A 24,355-nucleotide genomic window follows, 5' to 3' on the forward strand; every position below is an offset into this window, starting at 1 on the left:
TTTTCTTTTTGTAGGAATAATTGGATGAGATATTTATACAATTTTTTTTTTTATCTTTGGATACATAACAGGCATTCAGTACCTCCATCGTAGCATTTAGCACAGAGATACATAGCAACTTTTTAGAACGTTTAAATTTTGGTGTTAAATGTATAATTTAAATTATCCATTTGAACAACATTTGCAACATTGTTCAGATATTAGTTTTGAACAACCATTTCAGAAAGGCCAGTGTTATACTATCACAATTTTATTCTATTTATTTTCATTTTTTATATTTTCCTTTGATTCCTATTTTTTGTGATGCATTTTATGGGGAAAAACACTTACACAGATCTTCTCGGTCAAGTGTTCCACCAGTTCCACCAAATAGCCCCTTCAGAAAACCTCTGTATTGGGCCTCTGGGGTGTCCATGGGAATGAACAAATCACCAAGCATGTCCTGTTCAAACAACAGCACAAAAAAAAATCCATTTCAAGTCTTTTCAGCCAAACTTCACAAGAGAAGCTCCTGAATGTTTATTAAGATGTATGTAGGGTATATCAACAGATGAATTTTATCATCACTGAATAATCAATCTTCCCAACAATGAGAAGAATTCTGATGTATCACACAAAAGTCTCTCTTAGTCAGAAAAGCCCATTCCTAGATGTTTTCTTATGCTGTGGGATACGATATACATAGTTGAACTCTCAAGCAATGTAAGGGGAACTCTGTCCCTGACTTTTCAATCTTTTTCATGGCCATCTCATTTTTTTGTTTCACCTTTAGTAGCCAATGTGACTATGTTGAACCCTCCTAGCGTGTATGGAAATAAAGCTTTACACCTCATGACACATCATGGTTAACATTCAGGGGTACATCCAGAATGCATGCAACAGCACATCCCTATACCTTTATAGTAAGATACTGCCAGTGATGTACTGCTAAAATGTTCCAAAAAATGGCTCTGTCAAATCCATTGCAGCCACTAATTATAGAACAGCTAATTGGCATGCTATGTGTTAAGGCTCACCTTTAGGTTGTGGCCAGTCTGACATGTTTGCGGTCAACTGGTGCACAAAATTCCAGAGAATTTAACAAATGGCTTTTATAAGTTGATGTGAGCCAACTCCAGCACATCACTGGATATTGCCAACCATAATGACTCTTGTCCTCATCCCATGCATCTTTCTACCATTGCTATAGGAACATCAGCACACAATGTTCATTTTCAAAAGGTAGTGGTGTTATAAGCTTTTTTTTTCACTACAAAAGTAATAACCTAGTCTAACCTAGTAATAACCTAGCATTCACAAGAATGCTAAGAAGACTAAATGAGCAGAAAAGCACTGCAGCAATCCTGAATATCAGGAAAAGGGAACGGATCATCTATACCAAGCATGTCCAATCCATATACTACATGCAGCCTTGGACAACTAGTAATGCAGCCCCACAAGATTGTAATAAAAATATTAAAAAACAAAGGAAGTTTGTTCTTTATATACATTATATATTTTATATGCAGCCCAAGATAATTCCCCTTCATTCAGTGTGGCCCAGGTAAACCAAAAGATTGGTCACACTTCATCTATACATTTTCCAACAAAATGAACACCCACCCAATTTTATCAAAAAATGCCTGATCACTCAATACACTACAGGACAATCAGCACAAGTTGTGAAAAAGGATAACATTGCGATACATGAAAAACAGCTCAGAAATAACTATAGACTATTAGAACTACATGGCATCATCCTAGCACACCTAGAGCCCTCCAAAACACCCTAAGTAAACCGAAAGACCCAGTAGCCTCAGAAATAAAAACAGGAATCATCTACAGCATAGAGTGTAAGAACTGTAACAGCCTCTATATAGGACAGAAGACTAGCAGAGTGTATCCGTAAACCCCAAATGGTGGTCAGAAGACTCCTTAATTACACAATACATGGAGAGACATCACTATAGTTTCAATTGGGTCCTCTTGAGAATTCTAGACCAAGTGAAGTCCAAAAATGCTAAAGGATTCCTGGAAGTCTGGCACTTAGACAAACCAGCCAGAGATAAATACATCTATATATCGTTCAAAAGAGACAATCAAAAAGCTAAAAAGGAAACAAAAAGACCAAAACACCTCTTCACCAGCGACCAACAACCAGATAAACAGAGATTAACATCAAGATTAATACTAGACCAACAATCAAGCAGTAAACAATAACCCCACACAAGGAACTACAGCCTAATCAAAGAACCACCAAGAACACTCCCAACAACGCTGACAGGATAAGCTCCTTGTATATAAACAGATGATGTTATCTAATGAAATGTCCTCAAGAAAACAACCAACCTCCAAGAGCACCATGGACCCCACAGGCTCCTCAGTGTTTAATGTGACAGTCCTTCCTCCTGGCACCATTTCATTCATGGAGTACGATTGAGTTTCACCTGTCCAGCTGATAGAACAGGTAACATTCGGGAGACCATTACTTGCAAACCTGGATTTCAGTTTGCAAATTAACAAACTAAATTTGGCTTCCAGGCCTTGCTGAACTACATTTTACAATACCATTGGTATCAAAGCTGCCTCATCCCAAGCACTATTCATTGTTTAAGTCCTTGCTCTAGAGCTGGCAGGCAGCTAATCATGCAATCTCCATGCCTGTCACAAATCCACCTGACTTCCTAATGATCAGTTCACTCCTAATCCAAAGCTCTCTATCCTCTGTAGAATCCTTGGTACAAGAGGATTTGAAGTCATCATCCAGGGATCATATCCTGCCTATAAAAAAGGATTTCCCTAAGACTCTCATTCTTCCTGGCAGCAAATGAACTGTCATTTTGAGAGAGTGATGAAACTGTGATGTTACAAGTATTTTCTGCATATTCTCCGACTCTCAAATCATCTCCAGCTCAGCCACTTTGGATTCAAGGAAACAAACTTCTTTTTTTGGCATTGCGCTTTTACAACACAGAAGCTATGTTTGTTATTATATTTCAAGATCTACCTGCAGATGGTCAAACATTTCCTGGCTATAGTTCAGTCGCTGGACTTCTGTTGGAGAACCAAGATACAAAGCTTGTCCTTCATTGGTAAAACAAAAGGTCCGGGCAATCCTTGTATCTGTTTCAGGCAAATAATTCACATCTAGCAGCGAGCGAAGGCTGGGTAAACTGAAAATAAACAGATAGATTCTGTAGAAACAGGTTTTAACACAATATTATTTGCAGTACCATATTTTCACAGCTGTGATCCAAGCAAACAAAACAAAATTATGCATTTAAATATAATCAGAATGACTATGGCTGCAGATCTATGAATAATTATTTGCGAATAAGTCATATTAAATGCAATACAGTTATCAACATTAAGCTATAAGCCTCAAGATTAGGTTAGAAAATGCATGTACCAATCAATTGCTATGGCAATTGCAGGTAGGGATTCATCCTCTGTTCAAATTCCTGGATTATATTGCACCCATATGCTGTACAAAAGCAAAACTAAATTATCTGGCACTTGTGAATTAAACTTGCGTATAAAGTCACTTCTGTGAGCCGCTAAAAAGAGGGAACTTCAGACTCAGCCAGGCTTTGCCAGCTACAGAGAATGATCTAAATACTATAAAATACTTCTGTAGCCATAAGGACATAGATGCGCCATATTCTTGAACCTGAGAGAGGCAAGTGGTGTTTATGCCCTGCTTAAGGTAGGTAGCTGGGGATGATATTTTGGATTATGTGTTTGTCTGGGTACTGGAGGGAGGTTATGAGATTAGATGAATGACTGAAGCTTTCCTTAGGCATATATTCTATTCTTTGGGAGAAGAACACTAGATTCAATAATTTGAGCTGTGAAGATAATTTCCAAGGTTAACAAGTAAGCAATCAGAAGTTGAAATTGGCAGGATCAACACAAGAAATTTCTCCCAAAAGGCTAGAAATCACGTGGATGATTCTAGCTACGTTTTAAGGTCATTTGTAAATTTGAATAAATAAATTGCATGGAATTTGGAGTTCTTCATGTGCGTATAATGTATATGTGTTTTCTTAAAACATTATCTTGACCAGAATCTCCTTGGAATCCTCCTTCAGAGGGATCCATCTTTACCAACATCTCACAGATTTCATTGTTCAGCAATTAGTGAAGAGTGCCAAATTCCTCTTCACTTCAAGGATGATGTGTGGCAAGAAAGGGTCATGGCTTACATTCATGAAATGGTATCAAGTACCTCAGTATCATGATATGCCCATTGGCACAAAAACATGCCAAGCAAACACTGTTACAGAGGGTCACCACATCTGCTCGCAAAAATAATGTGTCTGTGATGTTGTGAACATAGAGGCATATCTGGGAAGGCAATGAAAATACTTTGGCTTGTTTCTCTGAGCAGATAATGGCAAGCTGGTGGTCTCCTGTGTTCTGGGAGCATGAAGAATGAAGGACAGGTTTCCTTTTATTGGTTCTTTCACTATCCTCAGTGGCATTTGGATCTTTCCATGCTTCATAGGGAGGATGTATTAATGTTCCCATGCAGTCCAAGCAAGCAAAGGTTAACACTGCTCCTTTTAGTGACAAAATTGTACCTATAAAACAGAATTCATAGGGTTTAATAATCTTGTATTGATGCCAGTATATATTAGCTGCGTTATAACATTTCTGTCTCTGTCCCTCTCTCTCACACACATACACACATACACTTTTTTTCAGCTTATACCATTTCAGTATATATCATTATATGATTGCAAGATAGGGTCAGACCTCTAAATTTAGAGATACTGTACTCAGTCAGGTCAAGGAACTCACTCCCCAATTTCTTAGTATATTTCCCTCATGTTCCTTATAAATGAAAAATGTTGAAATAATGTTATGCTCTCTGGATTAAGTACATATTCATTTCTAGCAGCTTCCTGACATTTCAAGCCAGAGTTCTGCTATGTTTTAATTATTAAATAAAAGGTTATGTTCTGAATTACTTTTGATATAGCAATGTGCTGCATTAAAGAAGCTTTTTTAAAAGTTGTACAAAATTTGTTTTTAATTAAAAAAAAGAGCTAATTTTAATCAAAACTCAAAAATGATGAATTTGTAATGATATCAAAGGTTTTTTTTTGGTTATGATACCCAAATGCTGGCATGGATTTTTTTTTTTTAAATATCCAGTATCAAAAAAATGTCACTAGGCTTGTATAAAAATTTGTCAGCTAAAGTATTGGAATTCTTGGCCTTTTCTGCTTCTTCTTGAGAAAAAGGATATGCATTCAGACTGCTGAGGATGGATCACTGATTCACTTCCCACTCAATCTGCTCCCAATTTCAACTATTCTTTCCAGAGCAAATCTAGATTACATCAGACTCTGCTGAAATAGTCTTGTAGGATCCAATCTGGGTCAGTCACCGGGACCAGAGGTTTTGTATTCCGAGCTTTCAGACTCCTGCCGAAGCCCATCCTCAGGGAACTGCTCTTTAGCAGAGTATGAGCTGTTCTTTGTGTGTCCTTGTTGCAGTGTGAGGCAAACAATGAATTTGATTTTGCAGCTACTAAGATTGTTGATAAGCAAGCACAAAAACAGCCAGGGAAGTGATTGAAGCCTGGGAAACAGGTTCCTCATCAGTCAACAGGAGTGCTGATTTATCACCAGCCCATCAAGTACTTAAAAGACAAGGGCTGGGCAGCACAAGTAAACAACAGCTAATGACTTAAAAGCCACGTCTTGAGGCAGTGGCAATAGTAGTGGGACACACCTCGCAGCAGTGGCAACAGCGGCGCAACACGCTTTGCAGCATCAGGAGCCCTGTGGCACGGTAAGCAGGTGTGGGGCGTGTGGGGCAGCTCCTCCCTCCCCCTGCCTCGTGTCTTAGCAAATAAATAGGACTTATTTTGGGGATAGGGCTTATATAAGGCCCACTCCCAAAAATCTAGCTAGGGCTTATTTTTGGGGTAGGTCTTATTTTCAGGGAAACATGGTAAATACCACGCACAGAACAGCTCACACTCTGCTAGAGAGCAGTTCCTCGAAGATGGGTTCCGACAGGAGTCGGAAAACTCAGAATACAAAACCTCTGGCTCCTGGTGACCAACCCAGATTGGATCCTGCAACATTATCCTGGGGTACGTATATATGCCTTCATTCTTGAAACAGACTTGTGTTATTTTCAGTCTTTTATAAATATTCAAATTACCTTACTCTCCCATTACACATACTGTACACACGTAGACATACATAGACATATACACACTCTTTAGTATACCTAAGGGCAATCCCAAAGGTTAGCACAGGTATCCTAATGACCTTCCTTTCTTCTTTTCTGTTTCAATTAACAGCCCAAGGCAAAAGCACAGAAAGACATAATCTAATTAGACTTTGTGTTAATTGATATATTTCAGCAACTATAGCAATCTGAAATTCTTACCACTGAGTGAAATTGTTACTGGGTCCGTTGGCCTTAATTCATCGACAGTGGGAAGGTGAAGGGAAAGAGTCAAGACTACACCCAGGCCTGTTCCAACCCAAAGGCAAGGAGACAAAGATGTGTCATTTTTCCGTGAAAATGACTCCATGAAATATAAAGCTGTGATTGCTTCCTTAGATTCTTTGTCAATACTGCAGATGCTAGAACTTCGAGAAGGACTGAATGAGTTCTCTCTGTTTTCTGTTGCAGAAAAGTAAGACAGATTAACATATGAAGTTGCTATTTACCAAGACAAGTTATGGTCTTGCTATTATCCAATTAAAAGAAATGTATTTTCGGTAACCATCTCTTCCTCTCTGAAAGCAATCTGTGATTCTGTTTGTTAGAGCAGCTGTAGCTCACTCATTAAGGCAGGACTTCTCACAGACTTTTAATTTTAATTCCATACATGATTATTGCTTTAGAACTCTAAAGACAGTGTTAATTCATGTACAGATTGTAATTAATTTTTTTTGAAAGGTGAAAACAGAAATATACAGTAAGTGGAAACTAACCTTCCAATGTGATGGGCAAAGAGATCTCCATGCAAGCAGCAGACTGTGCTTTCCTAAATGGAGGCTTTCCAGGAGCACGACGATTGATTTTGGAAACATCTGCACTGGACAGTCGTTTTCCAGAACTGCAAGTTAGGGAAGTTGGATTTGTACAGTGTCCATTTAAAGAATCTGAAACAAGATTACATTAGAGTTTTCATTAAGATCAAAAAGAGGTTGCTATAAAGGCTGCAGTTATTTGACAATCTCTTCTCTGCTTATGCTTCATACACATTTTTTAAATACTATATTGTCATTTGAGAAAATGAACATTTGTCTGTTTACTGTTATTTGTTTTCTATATTCTACCAAAACTGGAAAAGGCAGGCATTATATTATAGAATTTTACAAAACATATAATATAAATTTTCAGTTAAGAAAGAGAACAACTTTATTTGCTCTTTTGCCAGTAACAAAGTTTACATTAATATTTCTCTTTACTATTACATGGAAAATATTGTAATAGCCTATATCTTGAATGAATACCAAACTTTTGTTCAAAATTGAAGATCTGATGCAATTTTTTTGTATTTTTTACAGTATATAGAAGATATTGTAAATTATATAGACCTTGAATGCTGTCACTCACACCCTGGTCATCTCTCAGTTGGATTACTGCAACACATACTACATGAGGCTTCCCTTGAAAAATATTCAGAAGCTACAGTTGGTACAGAATCATTTTAACAGTTCTGTTGATGGCAGCCCAAAACACAATAATAGGATAAAGGCCAAAGCATCTAATTAATGTTCCAACTCCTGAATTATATGTCCAATGCACTGTAACTTCAACATTTTCTGAGGCACTTAGAAAAGTGAATTAAAAACTTCAGAACTTTCTTTTGAGCATCCTATTATCATTATTTTGGTTATAAAGTTGAACAGCCAATACCACTCATATGTACTTGAAGAGGGTTCACAATTATCCACTGCATCTTAGCCATTCAGATACAAACTTCAGACAAAGAAAATAAAGAAGAAAAACATTAAAGAAATATACAATTACACTGATAATTTGGTACTCAACTGCTTTGAAATTTGGTACTCAATGCATTTTCACGTGAAAATTTTGTCCTGGTACTCATTGTTTGGTACTCGATGCACAAGCTAGAACTTATCAGTGTCAGCTGCCTTGTGACTTACTACATTATTCCTTATGGGGGAAAAATTGTTTGGTGCTCATCATTTTTGGTACTCATCGCACCTCCCAGAACCAATTAACAATTGAGTACCAAGGTACCACTGTATAATAATCCAGTGCAATGTTTCTCTGCTGGAGCGGCTTATAGCAGTAGAAGGGAAGGGAATGATTTTTTTTAATTCCCCTAACTTGTCCTCAAAATGTAAGATCAGAGTAGAAAACCACAGGGTTGCAACATGGAGAGAAAAAAGTTTAATTATGCAAACACATCTGTTTGCATTTATCCACTGAAAACACAAAATATATCCAAAATTTTAAAGGCACAATGCCTTCAATTCTAATTTCCATTCATTCTTACCCTGGGGAACAAAAAATAGCCAGCGGTTCTGCTGAATTGGTGCTAACTGGCTGAATCCCACCACTAGGTACACTTCTCATTTTAAACTGGGTAGACTGGCATTGAATCTAGTCTGCTCAATACAACATGTTACACTGGAAATTTCCTCTTACTGCAAACACAGGCATAATAAGGCCTAGTTATAGTCAGCCCTGTGGAAGGAAGAAAGAATTAAAACTCTGTCCTCCATTTCATGGTCTCTGCTCTAGCATGACCCCTCACATCAACTATTTGTTTAAAAGAGAGAGAGAGAAATTACACTTTAAAGCAGAATTGTAGGAATAACATTTAGGCAAAGAAAAATGTAATTTTGTGTATTCTTGCAATTTCCAGTAAGTATGCCTTTCTATCTTTCTTTATAAATGGCTCCAGGAAGATAAAAGTAAAATTAATTTTAATACAAAGCTAATACAAATGTCTGGGCATAAAGAATAAACTGCCCTGCTTAGACATCTTGGGTGTCTAAGAAAACTTTCAGAAAATAGATATCAGAAATTGACTTTCTACAAAGCTATGCCCTCTGCTTTACATCTCTTTTGCCCTTATTTGATGATATTTGGGTGACTGGCTTCACATGCCTTTCTCTTATGAATGGTTTGCCTTATTAAACATCTTCATATGTGCTCTTTCACATCACCATCTGTCTCAGAACTAATATAATCAAATTCCAATAGGTTAGACATGATTTGGCAGTTTAATTCTATTGGCAGAGAAGGAGGAGATGGGTCTAAAACATTTTGAGAGACATGGTAAACAAATCTGCAAGTTTTCTACATGAGTCTAGAATGAAAACTATTTGTAAGGAACTATCTGTAACTCAGCAAGTTCTGACTTGCTTTCATGTTTCTAAGGTAGCAAGATCAAATTTAAATTCTGAGATGCTAGGTCAGTGGTTCTCAACCTGTGGGTCGGGACCCCATTTGGGGGTCGAACGACCATTTCATGGGGGTCGCCAAACCACGCTGTCCGCCATTTTTTTCCCCTTTCCCTAGCTGTCCTACTCCCTCTTATTGGTGGCCACACCCACTTGGGGGTCACCACAACATGGGGAACTGTATTATGGGGTCACGGCATTAGAAAGGTTGAGAACCACTGCTAGATGTAAAGACAATTAGCCCCCAAATAATAATTACCTGAAGCTGTGGGGGACCTGCACCGCTCCAGCTCCATTGGAAATGGACCATCCAGTATCTCTGTGACACCTATTAAAATATTAAATTAGAATATATTAATAATTATTGCAATCAACATTATATAAGCATACTATTCCTCAAAAGACCTCTTTTTGTTCTTTTCCGTTTCATTCTGTAATGAATAAATAAGAAGGCCTTGATGGACAGAGGGAAGATCCAATATCAAGGCAATGATCAGATAGACAGAACCCAAGGCAAGGAAGTGATTTGCAAAAAGTTTTCATTCACTTTCCCACCATCCAATTCACAGGAAAATAAAAGAAGAAGGAAAGGAAGCATATTTGGATTGGCAAGATTGATGTTGGCCCTATAACGTAGATCAAAATAAAAAGCAGACACTATGTGGACCTAAAGCTACTTTTGTTAAAACATCTATAACAGAATCTTACAAGTCTGAATATATACATTCACATTCTACTCTGGGTTGTCTACAACCCACAAGAACAGATTTAAATATAGGTATGGAATTATACAATTCTATTCTGGCAATAAATGCCAATTTGCTACCTGGAATTCAGTCTCTGGATACAATTCAATGGACTTGGACTATAGAATAAAATCTTATTTTTTGAAATAAATAAAAGAAACTGGCATGCAGAACTCATAAACGCTTCTTGTCTCTGAAACAGCAGTGGTTGGACTTTTGTGGTAATAGGTTTTTGTGACATACATACTCAGTAAGGAACCTTTTAAATGGAAAAAAAATGCAAGGACTTAGTCTTCTATAGAAAAGGTAGAAACAATGCTAATAATATTTAGCAGCTTGGTACCAAATTTAACAGATACCTGTACATGGTCAGGATTTCAAGAAACAAGGAACCAGGATACAATCTTAGGAATGACTTACTGAGCACCATTGAGTCTTAACTGAGTAAAGAGCAAAGTGGGGATGGAAGCATCTCTTCCTTACTCAGGAGAAAACAAACCCATTCACAGATTTTTGCAGATCTATCATTAGGAAAACAATGGGCTTGGAAACTGTTTGCTATTGATGCTAGTGATAAACTTCTGCTTGATTACTTAGAAACAAAGCTAGACAGTCTCCCAAGGTCTTGTCTTCCATACAGGGCTACTGAGAAGAACAATGCATGGGTTTGGAGGAAATTTGTCAGACCTGTCCCAATCTGATCCCTAAGAAAAGAAAATCCTTCGACACCATTTGGTTAAAACAAAGGGTTCTTTTATTAAAAGTGTTGGTTGCAGTAAAGTCAAGTCAGCTCTGAAATTATTGCGTTCACTGGATACAAAAATAAGATGTAGGCTTGCTCCCAGTCCATCCCTCCCCCTCCGTGACCAGTCCGTTTCCAGCCAACCAGAGTTCACCAAGATATTTTGAGAACTCTGAGGTGTTTGGGGGTTAATCTGCATATTTCTCAGGGTGCCTGGACATGGGATGCTGGTACAAACAGGATCTGGCTGCTCTGGTCCTTATCACTTGTCCTTCCCCCCCTCCCGATTTCCTATCACATAAACACAAAGCTTTATTGCCCTTTCATGCTTTCTCCCCCTAATTCTTTTTAGGGCAGGATGCCTATGAAGCCCCCAAGCCGAGCCAGGCAGATCTGACAATATTACCAGTAGGTTGAAACCACTTAGGTAGAGGTCTCTTTTTCTGCAAGCTCAGGATTTGCTGTGTCCACAATCTATGCCCATGGTGATGAACCTATGGCACGCGTGCCACAGGTGGCACACAGAGCCCTCTCTGTGGGCATGTGCGCCATTGCCCCAGTCCAAGGCCTTAAGTCCCGTCCATGAGCAACCTGCATCAAAATCTCCCTGGGCAAGTGGCTTTTTAAGCTGGGTTTTATAAAACCTTTTCGCTTTAGGCTTCCACCGCCATGTGCAAAAAAAAAAAAAAAGTTCATTCAATCAATTTCAACTTCTCGTGGGAAAAAAAAAATCTTGCAAAGTTGCGATTGATTGATTGAACTTTATTTTTAGTCCCACACAGCAGCAGAGGAAGTGACGCATCAGAGCTGGAAAGAAGGTGCCAGAAGGGGTTGGGGAGAGCGGCAGGAGCAGGGGGCTCCATGCGAAGTGTGGGGTGGGACCTGTGCATGGGGTAGAGGAGCAATGTGGTGGCGCTAGCATGGTGGTAGACCAGTTGCTTCCCTCTCCCTCCCAGATACTTGCCGAAGCGGTGCAGGGTAAGGTTGCCGGGCCCACTCCCGCCCAGATGCTCTTGCCTCCCCCAAGCATTTTTTTACTAACCTGCCTTTCAGCTGCATTCCATTTCTTTGTTTGCTTCTCAGCTTTCGCCACGTGTTTGTGGGACTATCGGTAAAAAAAAGTTTCATCAGACTTTCTAACTTCTCACAATATCTCGCAGGAGGTTAGAAAGTCTGATGGAACTTTTTTGTTTTTACTGATAGTCCCACAAACACATGGCGAAGGCTGAGAAGCAGATCTTCCAATGCACCATTGTTGCTACTTTGTCATGCCGCTGCTTGTAGTCAGTCTGTGCAATCTTCTTGCAGCAGTTTACCAGGTGGTCCACTGTTTCTTCAGCTTCTTTGCATAGGCGGCACTTACTGTCTGTTGCTGTCTTCTCAATTTTGACTTTATTTACATTTATCCTTAAGGCTTGGTCTTGTGCAGCCAGAATTAGTCCCTTGGTCTCTTTCTTCAATTTTCCTCCTTTTAGCCATTGCCAGGTCTTGTTATTATCTGCTTTCCCAGCTATTTTTTTTAATGTACTGGCCATGTAGTGCTTTGTCTTCCCATGCCTCTATTCTGTTCTTCATTTTGTCTTTCTTGTAGGCAAGTTTGGTCTCTCCAGTAGTCAATAAGCCTTCCTGATATACTAATTTCAGTGCATCTTCATCACTGTCCTTGAGATATTCTTCCAAAGCCATTTCTTCTTCTTCAACCATCTGATGTACTTGCAGCATTCCACGCCCACCTATTTGCCTTGATAAAGTCTGTCAATGTCACTGCGTGGATGAAGGGCATGATTCATTTTCATTATTTTTCTGGTTTTCCTATCCATTGCTTTTAATTCTGCTTAAGTCCAGTTGTGTATCTAATGACTGGAATTGCCCAGGTGTTGATTGCCTTTATGGTATTTCCTCCATTGAGTTTGGACTTTAAGATCTTCTTCATTCTCTTGATGTATTCACCTCTAATCTTTTTCTTGACTTCAGTGTGCTTGATGTTGTCAGCTTGAAGGATACCCAAGTATTTGTAGTAATCTTCCTCATCCAAACTCTTAATGTTATTTTCGTGGAGCATCTTGATTCCTTCAGTTTTCACTATTTTTCCTTGTTTGATAGTAAGTGTGGCACATTGTTCAAGCCAAACTCCATTGCAATACTATTATTGTTGTTGTTGTTGTTATTATCATTATTATTATTACAGAAAATATATCTAAGTGTGAGAAAGAAGCTCAAAAACAGCTGCACCTTGATTATATTAAATATAAAGCAACACTGAGAAGGTCTTTAACGGATTTTCAATATTCTGTTACAATATCCTAGCACATTCCAAAATTCTTAGTGATTGCGGGAGTGATGCCAGGTTATGTATTGCTCCGGGACAACCGCAAGCCCCTGCCTTTGAAAGCTGTGTTTGATGGTCAGCCAGAGAACCTTGCCTACTTCCTAAACCAGGTGTGTGGAACCACCTGGATTGGGATTGAGCAGATTTCCTTGCTGGGGGCCATTGTGACCATTACTGCAAACCTGGAGGAAGAAGCCGCTGAGTGGGTGGTGGCACTCCCTGACGAGGGAGCTCCAGAACTGGGAAGTGTGGTCTCCTTCCTGGAGAGGCTCCAGGACAGATTTGGAGAACCCACACAGGCCCGCCAAGCGGAATCCATTCCATAAGGCAGTGGAGTTGATCAGTAGCTGAGTACATTCGGGAGTTGCGCGGCCTGGCTGGGAGACTAAGGGGGTGGCCAGATTGCTTATTGGTCTATCACTTCTGAGACGGATTAAACAGGGAGCTGTATCACAACTGCCTGCCCCAGGGGATCCTGGATGACTTCCCCGTGTGGTATCGTTGGCTACCAGAGTAGAGCTGGACCTGTTGGAGTACAGGCAGCAGGTAGCACAAGAAAGCTGCCCCTGCTGAGGCAAAGAGAAGTGTCTGTCAACTCAAAGAAGGGGAGGAACCCTTCCGTCAGCCACTAGAGAGGGCCAGCATTGCCCTGCAGAGGCCTGCTTCTGACGCAGAAAGGAAGGCCATCGAGGTGCTAACTGATTAGTTCCCCTAGCCTATATTGATGCTGAGAGCCCCGAGCCAGCCTAAGTCGAAGAAAACACCGAAGAAGACAAAAGAGAAGACTCGGGCTGCACAAAGTTCATGGAGGTCTCCCCCTTGTCCAGTGAAGGGGAGGAAATTCAGACCCCCCCCCCCACAAACCTGGTCCAGTCTTCTACGACAATGACAGCAAAGGGAAAGACAATCCAATGGTAAGTGGAGCCATCACCCCATTGACTGCCCAAGTAGAGGTTTTAGTGCCCCAGTCAGGAGCGAGGGGGGGCTTTACTGGCTTGTTAGACTAAGGGTGCACTTGCTGCTTAGTCAGTTTGCAGTTGGTGAAAAAGTTGGAGCTAAGAGACTGAGACAGCCCATGAAATTCGAGCAAGGGGATGGTTTACTCACAGGGGTGTGTGCCTGCAACCTACCTAACGGAGCCAGTAAGCCTAAAGGCAGGGAGCCATGAACAGACTATTTGGTTTATCATAGCCCCAAAGCTGGCAGAGATGGGCTGTCACAGCTGAAGAAATGGAATCCATCAACTGACTGGGAGAATAACAAGTGGCACCTGAGGGGCAAAGTTGAGAAAGTGGAGGGATGGAGAAACCGCCGAAGGTTAAACAGGTGTCATGAGCTGAGAAGGTGAGAGTGGAGCAAGTTAAAGCGCTAGTGGAAAGCAAGAGAGCTGAGCTGAGCCTCCCAAGGGAATACAGAGATTTGGCAGAAATATTTAACGAGCAGGAGTTGGACACCATCCCCCCTTACCATTTCTCAGACTGTGCAATTGAATTGCTGCCTGGGACAAAGCTTCCCAAACCAAAGATGTACTCCATGACCCCAAGGGAGAGGGAAGAGCTCTGAAAGTTCATGGATAAAAATTTGGCTAGGGGCTTTATCCAACCAACAAAATTTAGGATGGCAGCACCAGTGGTTTTCAAGGAGAAAAAAAAGATGGCTCTTTGAGACTGTGCATCGATTTTCAGGGATTTAATGGGGTTTGCATGAAAAACACATACCTCCTCCCCTCATGAAGGACATGCTGGAATACCTGTTCAAAGGGAAGGTATTCACCAAACTGGACTTGAAAGAAGCATACTACCAAGCTAAGATCAACAAGGCTTTTTAATTGCCCCTTAAGATGTTACCAATTCTCCCTTTGGATTACAGGGAGCACCCACTGTGTTCATGCAACTGATTAATGAGGTGCTGCATGAGCACTTGTACAAGGGGTTGCTGGTGTACCTGGACAACATTCTAATCTACTTCAAGATGATAGAGGATCACAAGAAGCTAGTGAGAGAGGTGCTGAGGAAACTCTTGGAAGTTAAGCTTTATACCAAGCTATTCAAGTGCAACTTCCACAAAATTATTCTGGACTACCTGGGCTATCGTGTTTCTAGTGAAGGAGATGGATCCTGGGAAGGTGGAAGCAATACTAGAATGGGAAGCTCCATGAACCAGAAAGCAGCTGCAAAGCTTCCTGGGCTTTGACAACTTCTACTGGCAATTCATCTCTTCATTTACACAAATAGCCTTGCCCATTACTTAATTTCTAAAAATGGGAGAGGAGGGCTGAAACCGAAGCTGAGCTGATTGCTCAATTAGACTATGGAATGTCAAGCGGCTTTCGAGAAACTTAAACAGCTCTTTGTTGCAGAACCTAGGCACCCAAACCTGGTGGAGCCATTTGTGATCCAGGCCAACACAAGCAATGTGGCAGTGGGGGCCATCCTACTTCAGAAGAATGAGGAGTAGAAGCTCCAACCATGCGCCTACTCTTCCCAGAAACTGCCCAACGCCGAGAGGTGTTGGGAGGTATGGGAAAAGGAGGCTTATGCAGTACAGTGTGCACTACTGACTTAGAGACAGTTTTAGACAGCAGTAAAGTCCCATTTGAAGTGTGGACAGACACAAGAATTTAGAGGCCCCGAAAACCCCAAAGAAGCTTAGGGGATCCTAAGCAAGTCCGATGGACACAGAACAGAATAGAGTAAAAGAGTTGGAAGGGACCTTGGAAGTCTTCTATCTCAACCCCCTGTCATTTCAGACAATCTCTTCTTTAAAACTTCCAGTGTTGAAACATTCTCAACTTCTGGAGGCAAGTTATTCCGAGTATTCCAAGTGAGGTCTTACCATGGCATTATAAAGTGGTATTAACACTTCACATGATCTTGATTCTATCCCTCTGTTAATGCAGCCCAGAACAGGAAAGCCCCTGGGGCTGTTGCAGCCAGTAGCCAACCCTAAAGTTCCATGGGAAGAAATCCCATGGATTTTATTGTGGAATTACCCAAGAGCTCTGGGAGTACAGTGATTTGGCTGTAATCGACTGATTTGTGAAGCAAGCATACTTCGTGGCATGCCCAAAGATTCCTTCAGCCCGAAGATTGGCAAAGTTGTTCGTGCAGCATATATACCGGTTGCATAGAGTTCCAAGGCAAATCATCTCTGACTGGAGGGGGGGTGCAATTTTGGCAGAAGTTTCTAAAATTAATAGGCTCTTCCCAAGGGCTTAGCTCAGGGTTTCATCTGAGTACTAACGGAGTGGCTGGAAAGGCGAACTCATTGATAGAGAAATATTTACGCTGCTATGTTAACTATCAGCAAACTAATTGGGCGGAGCTCCTGCCTTTCATAGAAGTGGCATATAACAACTTGGTACATAGTAGCACTGAGTTCACCCCATTTAAAATAGCTACAGTAGAATTCATACTGATGCCAGGACCTCCAAGAGAACCTCCCTCCTCAGTGTCACTAGATGAGTGGATGGAGATCCTAAAAGCCACTTGGGGAGATGTACAAAAAGCACTAAATAAGGCCAGGAAGTCTTACAAGAGACAGGCTGATCAGAAGACAGCTCTCCAAAAGAAGTTTAGTATTGGAGATAAGATGTACTTGTCCACCAAATATCTTAAGCTGAGGCAACCATATAAGAAACTAAGCCCTAAACATATAGGGCCCTTCCTGATCATTTGGATTATAAGCCCAGTTACGGTAGTGTTAAAATTGCCACAAAGTCTAAGTTGGGTCCATCCATTGTTCCATTGTAGTTTGTTAAAACCATTTCAAGGCTTTAGTTTAAGGCCAGCTGAACAGGAGCCACCTGTTATGGGGGGAGGGGAAGGAACACTACGCGATTAAGAGAATACTGGACTCACAATTTTTTAAAGGGAAGCTGCAATATTTAGTACAGTGGAAAGGATATCCCTTAGCAGATGCGGAATGGGTGGCCACTCATAATGTTAGTGCAGATCGATTAATACGAAAATTCCATGATAAATACCCTCAATGCCCAAAATCCTAATTGAGTATTAATGATTAATGGTGATAATTTGTGTTTAATGTTTTTCCAGGTATACCCTTCTTTTGGGAGGTCAACATGTCAAGATTGAATTGCTACAATGCTTGTTAGCTTCATCATCTTGCCAAAGAAAAGGGGGAAGAGAATTAAATGCCAAGAAGCCATACATGGACCGTGAGAGCCTGCACCATGCCAAGGTCGTTGCCACAGGTACTCAATGGAGAAGTGAACTGTTCCCATAACAAAAAGAAATATTACTATTGGACAATGTGGACACCCGGTGGGAGGGGAGAGGGAATCCAATGTTTAACTAAGCAAGCTTTTGCACAGGAAATCTCAGAGTTGGCTTCGCTTCTTCAGTTCTGAGCTGTTGTATCCAATAAAGTTATGCCTGCTGGGACTTGTCTTGAGGATTCCTTTTGTTGGGTTCACTAGTCAGACAGTTGACACTCTTATTAGTATTTGGCTAATCACCTGCTAGAATTTTTCATATAGTTTTGCTCTTTATATATTTTTCTAACTAGTCAACATATATTTTCTAAATACAGACATTCCCAAAATTGCAGAGCATAAAATGAAATATTATTCGAATTAATTTTCACTGTATTTGCTACCTGCGCTAAATTGCTTGCTTCTGCGAGGAGAACGAGGTTGGCGCTGATAGGGATCACTCGATCCATAGAGGTCAAAGCTTCCTATGCTCAGCAGTTTAGTCTTCTGCATAAAATCTACAACAACCAGACCATTGCAGTTTCCAAATGCAATTCTGTGAAAAGAAATATGGTTTAAGTATTTTAGAGTTATCTCTTTCAAGTACTGAAACTGGAATAGATTTCAAACAAAGAGGCATTCATACAAGGTAATCCTTGTTTTTAATTTTTATTTTTCTTCATCGATTTTTTTTATCATGTATGTTGTCCTTTATTGTTCTTATACTATGAGCCCCAGAGAAATCTGTAGTCAGATGGCATCTAAATAAGATGAATTAAATTTAGCTCATTTTAAGAACCAGATCAGATGATGGGTCATTCATCTTTGGTTTCATGACAGACACTGAAAAGGGAGCCTGCTTGTCAAAAAGAGCTGGCTTAAACTCATAGCCTACAAGTGACATATAGTTCCTAGACCGTCATCTTTATTGCTCTAAGACCAGGCTGCTGACATTCATCAGTGATACAACCAGGGCTTTTTTTTCTCATAGAACGCCCAGAACGGAGTTCCGGCATCTTTTTTTGGATGGAATCTTGTAGGGTAGGCAAGGTGGGTTGTATGACATGTGTGAGTTCTGGCACCTTTTAAAAAAAAAAAAAAAAAAAACCCCACTGGATATAACCAAATTTTGGCATTAGGATATATGGTCACTTTTTTGTAAGTATGCTTATAAGGATGGGAGTGAGAACAATTTGGCTCTGAGAAACTTTCCACTTCCACATTTGGTCCTAAAACTCCCAAAGTAAACCAAAGAAGAAGTCCATGTGCCTTTGGGTTATATCATATGATCATTGGAGGATCTCCTACAGCTTTTCAGAAGTTGGAAGGCTTAAGTATGTCTTTCCAAGCAGGTTATTCAGGCAATTACTAATCTCCTCTTGATAGGAGGTACACATACTTAAGGTTTTATGGGTCATCCTTCAGGTCTACTCTCTGTGCAACCAGAAAGAAATAAGGACAGTTGCTAGTTCATGAGGAAAAACATTGTACACTTTAAGAAACTATCAAGAGCAATCAAAATGGCACAGAAAGAATTGTAACCAGATGGTGAAAAAAGGATAATTTGGAAAACGATAAAATATTGAATGCTCCAGCCACATGAGTTTATATGATTCAATCTCAAAGTGACTCCTAGGAATGGTGGGCAACATCTGGCATAAAGAAAGGAGAGAGAATGTCTGTTTTTCAGGAACAATGAATCTTCCTGATTCCCCCACACTTATATGAGATCCAATTTATCCTCTTCTGTACCATAGTTAAGATAAGATGGAAATTAACTGGGCCTAAAATAGAAATGCCACAATGATGTCTAATAGTGGCAATTCAGAGGGAGTTTGGGAAAGAAAAATCCAGCAGTATGTGAACTCCACAGCACCACCCATCTCAATATTATGCCCAAGATGTAAGCATCCCTATTCACCAATACAATCCCATCAGAGCAGGAGCATTAAGTTTAAATTAAAGCATCCATAACAGATATCTGAATAGCCTCTCTTTAAGGAAATCTTTGTAGGGCTTCTTATAATTAGTACATTGATGAAAGTACTACCTTCCTATATTATAATACATTATAATGAGTGCAAAATTAGTACATTCCCTAACATTAAATCAGAAACTGCCTTTCTGGAATTTAAATGTGCAGTATTATTTTCCTTCCTCATATACAGTATTCTAATTCCAAAGCATACAATCATACTAAAGGGGAGGCAGGCAGAAACACAAGCAAGGAAGAATTCTTCCTCACGTAGGCTATGCATGGCAACAATATTGTTATGCTCTCAAGCAAAGGAGGATTAGTAGAAGGATAATCATAATAAATAGCAGCATTTTTTTCTCTGACACCAAATTAATATTAAACTGAAAGACAATATATATGTGAATGTCAAGGACTAAATATTACCACCTTCTTATTGTATGCAATTTCCTATTCTTGAATCACATTTTTTTAAATAGTTCATCAATTTCCTTAATGGCTGGGATAGCTTATTAAGTACACCCTTATAGATATAAAATAAAATACAAACACCAAAGGGATGGCTTTAAAAGTTCTGGAGTACTAAAATGTGTTGACTTGTCCCCAAAAAGGAATTGGGAATGGGCTTGCTTTAACTTCAGGAAAAAATTCATTCCACAAAAGGGCATGGAGAAAACAGAATTGGTCATTAATGTCATGCATCTCCATGGCAAGACCTGTAAATGGTAACCCACAAATGAACTAACAGGGTGTATAACACTATAGATAGTCCTTGCTATACAACCATTCCCTTAACTATCATTCAAAATTACAGTCCTCGCACTTATGATCATAGCAGAGTATGCAGTCACATGATCAGAATTTTGGAGCTTGGCAACTGGAACACATTTATGATGGTTGCAGTGTCCCAGGATCACATGATTGCCATTTGCAATCTTCCGGCAAGTGAAGTCAATGGGGAAAGCTGGATTTAATTGCCCCATGATTCCCTTAGTAATTATGATGATTCACTTAACAAATGCAGCAAAAAAACTAGTAAAATTGACTGCAACTCACTTAATGACCCATCACTTAGCAACACTTCTCTGTATGTACACTGAGACAGTGTGAGACAACAAGCAAAAGAGAGTTGTTTCCGATAAACTGAATTTTAGTCTATAAAACCCAATGACATAATATAATCTTTAAAGAGCCCCAATAGTCTTGCTTAGCTTTCATGCAAGATTCTTATGGATAATTTTAATCCCTAAATCTTATGAAGATGGCAGAGTCTTATTGATAACCATACCGAAGGTGTACATATATAGATAAATAGCTGAAATTAACTAGCAAGTTAATTAAGGAACTAATATATAGACCTATAGTTGCATAAACAATATGTAATTTTCCTTCTAGACATAAAACAAATAATTTAGAATTATTCTGCCTGAGTTTTGATTTTTGATTTGAGTGTCATTATGATGCAGACATTTAGTAGCATTTTGATAACTACATTGTCACCATGATTACATGTATTTGAATGTATGTAAAAGGTAACAAGACATTTTTAAATGAGTAAATATACTGTATCATAATGGAAAACTAATGAACTCAGCAGGCTATTTAGGTTTGTTTCCTTGAAAATAATCCTCTAATAATCAATGCAATGAAAGTCATTAAAATAAGGGTCACATGATAGCTGTCTTGAAGGGCTGTCACAGAGAATTTCTTCTCCAAAGCACCAGAAGACAAGACAAGCAGTAGTGAGTGGAAGCTTCTCAAAGACAGATCCAACCTAGAACCTAGAACTGAGAAGAAATTTCCTGACAGTGAGAACAGCTTGTCTCCTGGAGTTATGGGTGGTCCATCACTGGAGGTTTTCAAGAATAGATTGGACAACCATTTCATAGGGATGGTATAGGGTCTCCTGCCTTAAGCATAGAACAGAGGTCCCCAACTTTTCTAGCTCTGTGTACCAGCAGCAGCAGCGGGGAGAGGGGATGCTTTCAAGTGTGCGCCCATGCTTGTGCAAATGGAGCTTTGCACACTTGCACGCTTACAAGCTCACCTGCTGCTTGCAGGGTCCAGTTCCCAATGGGACGCAGCCTGGTACCAGGCCACGGACCATAGGTTGGAGACCTCTAGACTAGAAGACTTCCAAGGTCCTTTCCAGCCCTATGATTCTATAGTCCATGAATGTCTGTGGAGATTCTCAGTCATCCAGGTCATATTTGTCTCAAAGGTGTTTTTTCAAAAGGCAGCTGGATTGTTTTAGCCTTGAGGAGGAAGAAGAAGACATTTTGCTTCTCATCCGAGAAGTTTCATCAGTTCTGGCAGGATGGTGAGGGTGATGGAAGGATGAAGGATTCATATTCTATGAATATACATGCCTCAGAATACTTGGTTTTTGTTCATAGATATGCCAACAGTTTTGAGATTATGAAAATTTTGTATTGATTCATGATAAAAGTAATTAATTTATGATGTTAAAAGTAAAAGTAATTTATGATGGCTGACCCCAGTGGAAAAATAAGTGAAATCCATGCCTTGATTTGAACTACACAGGCTGTAACAGCTTTTAGAACTCTAATGTTTCTTCCTCCATGGTTTGACAGCTTCCATGAAAAACTCAAGAACATTCATGAGGATCCAAATATTGTGTTTATGATAGTACCCAAAATCACCAGATCTTTGATTGTTATGGGTTATTTTTTGCAAAACGCTGTTTTGATAGCACTTTTATTTGGATCTTACATAAGAAGTAATAGGGATCTGTATCTTGGTGCCATATTTTCTGCCATTTTCTTCCAAACCACCAAAAGAAAACAAACTGATTGGAATATGCTTTTCTCTCCCTGGAATAGGTTCTATTACTGGTTCCAGATAGACCTCCATTCTTTTTTTTTTTTTTAATAATTTTTTATTTTTCCAAACTCTCCCCCATACATATACCGTGATATTTATCAGATGTTAACATACATTTTTTTACATTCATATATAAGATACTTTTAATAAAATTAAATACATACACATGAGTTTTGGTGTTGCTCGCCCATTTCCCCTTTCACTGTATCCACACTCCTTCTTCTCTACCTTCTTTCTCCCTTTCTTCTCTTCCCTACTTCCCTCTTATTCCTCTTCTCTTCTCTTTCCTTCACCACTCTCCTCCCCTTTCTCCCCACTTCTCCTCTTCTCCTCCAACCTTCCTACTTCCTTCTCCCCTCCTTTACTCTTTTCCCTCTCCTCTCCTTTCTTCCCTCTCATCCCTCTTCAGATACAATTCAGGGGTAATGTCCGAGCAACTCCTCTCTCTATCTGTATTATATAAAATAAGATTAATTTTCTCTTACATTAATACTTCTATTTATCTAACCTTCTCGGTATATACTTCTATAAATATTTATATAGTTATTCAATACTGTGTCGCCTGGATCTCCTTCCTTATCTGCTCCTTCTTCTTCCATCTAAATTGATGTTAACTATCTTTTAACCATATTCTCTTTTCAGCCAATCATAAAAAGTTCCCAAGATTTCATAGTAGATAGATCTCCATTCTAAAGATGACTCAAATTTCCCACTTCCCAACCAGCCAAACTGACCAAACCCAAATGAAGATATAAGGGGATAACTTACAATCCATAGGCTGAATTCATTGCTAGGCTGGTTATTTGTTGAGGAAGCTCACCATCTACACACAACAATTGAATAACAAGTTCTGCTTGATAACCAGGGGGCATTCTTACAGCACGAGTCTTCACACTAAGAAGAAGAGGAGAAACAATTATCAAAATGATCTGATTACCAAATTGGAAATCACTTGCACTTATAAAAAAACTGGCTTTGAGAAAATATAGAGTCAAAATGCGACTGTACAGTTTCTAAGGGGAAGAGTGGGTGAGAAACATTAAGTATATATAAATGTGTGTGAATAGTATTGATTGAAGTTTTCTTCCTCTCAACTGCTTGTCTTATCCCAATTCTGTTTTACTCTTCTGAGTAAAACAAATCAGTGTTATATCTTCATATTAGGTCTCATTTGATTCTTGAAGCAAGGGTAACAAAAAAATTATGATGCTTTTTCATATAAAGCAAGAATGCAATCTACAGTAACTCCCGATTAGAAATATTAAAGAGCTATTGGAATAATCCTAACTCACCCTTCCATTGTGGAAAAGAGCAAGATTAAAGTTCTTCCATATCCCTATTTTTTATCATAACCTGACACGTTTCATGGGGTTGAACTGAAGAGCAGGACAGTCTTCACTTTGCAACAAGAATACTCATTTAATGCTGTTTGTGGTTGCTTAACTGTGTGGCACTAAATACAGATAAAGAAATTTTGTTCTTCTCAAAAAAACTCAGTCACTGCATTGGAATGGAAGAATAATAGTGATTTATTGCTATAAATTGTAATGTTTTATTAATACAGGGCCTAAAATGTAACATGACAAAATTCTGTGACTATACGAGTCACAGGAGTGCTAAGTTCTCTCCTGTCTCTATCCTTATCCCATTCTGGAGCTGTCCCAATTTTGTTAGCTTCACTTCATTTCTCTAAACCACAGGTCGGCAACCTGCGGCTCCGGAGCAGCATGTGGCTCTTTGAGCCTTCCCCTATGGCTCCCAGCCTCCTCTGCCATTTGCAGAGAGAGTTAGAGACAGAGAGAGGCACTTGCACTTCCATTCTCTCTCTCTCTCTCTCTCTCTCTCTCTCTCTCTCTCTCAAAAAGAGTGGACTCACGATATTCTCCAACGAGCTGAAAAGCTTATTTGGGCGGAGCTCCTCCCTTTGCTGCATCTCTTCAGGAAGCAGGAAGGGCAGAAGAGAGCTAGCTAGCCCAGCTATGCTGACTCAGGAATTCTGGGAGTTGAAGGCCATGAGTCATAAAAGAGCTGAGGTTGCCTACCCCTGAGCTTGTTGGAGAACAGCTTGAAGCCAGCTTGCCAGGTGAGCAGAAGATCGGAGAAAGGGAGGG

At 39.7% G+C, this 24,355-nt stretch overlaps 1 protein-coding gene across 1 annotated transcript; it reads right to left on the bottom strand.

The window, feature by feature from the left end:
* Window positions 1-51: 51 nt before the first annotated feature.
* Window positions 52-23,544, bottom strand: LOC120320308 (syntaxin-binding protein 5-like). The gene is made up of 9 exons (XM_039369915.1): window positions 23,537-23,544; window positions 23,013-23,201; window positions 17,830-17,981; window positions 9,655-9,723; window positions 6,945-7,115; window positions 6,391-6,630; window positions 4,208-4,562; window positions 2,987-3,152; window positions 52-442 (listed from the first exon to the last, which is right to left on the bottom strand). The coding sequence occupies exons 1-9, from the start codon at window positions 23,542-23,544 to the stop codon at window positions 311-313; spliced, it is 1,482 nt and encodes a 493-aa protein (XP_039225849.1). The 3' UTR covers window positions 52-310.
* Window positions 23,545-24,355: the final 811 nt, after the last annotated feature.

This window comes from Crotalus tigris, unplaced genomic scaffold, assembly GCF_016545835.1.
Source record: "Crotalus tigris isolate CLP2741 ecotype Arizona unplaced genomic scaffold, ASM1654583v1 scf7180000021319.33538, whole genome shotgun sequence".
NCBI classification, from domain to species: Eukaryota; Metazoa; Chordata; class Lepidosauria; order Squamata; family Viperidae; genus Crotalus; species Crotalus tigris.

Excerpts from the sequence above, each read along its gene's own strand:
- LOC120320308 (XM_039369915.1), bottom strand. Across the intron at positions 3,153-4,207 it reads GGGCATATCATGATACTGAG|TTTACCCAGCCTTCGCTCGC; the intron begins GTACTTGATACC and ends GTTTATTTTCAG. Across the intron at positions 443-2,986 it reads AAATGTTTGACCATCTGCAG|GACATGCTTGGTGATTTGTT; the intron begins GTAGATCTTGAA and ends TTGTTTGAACAG.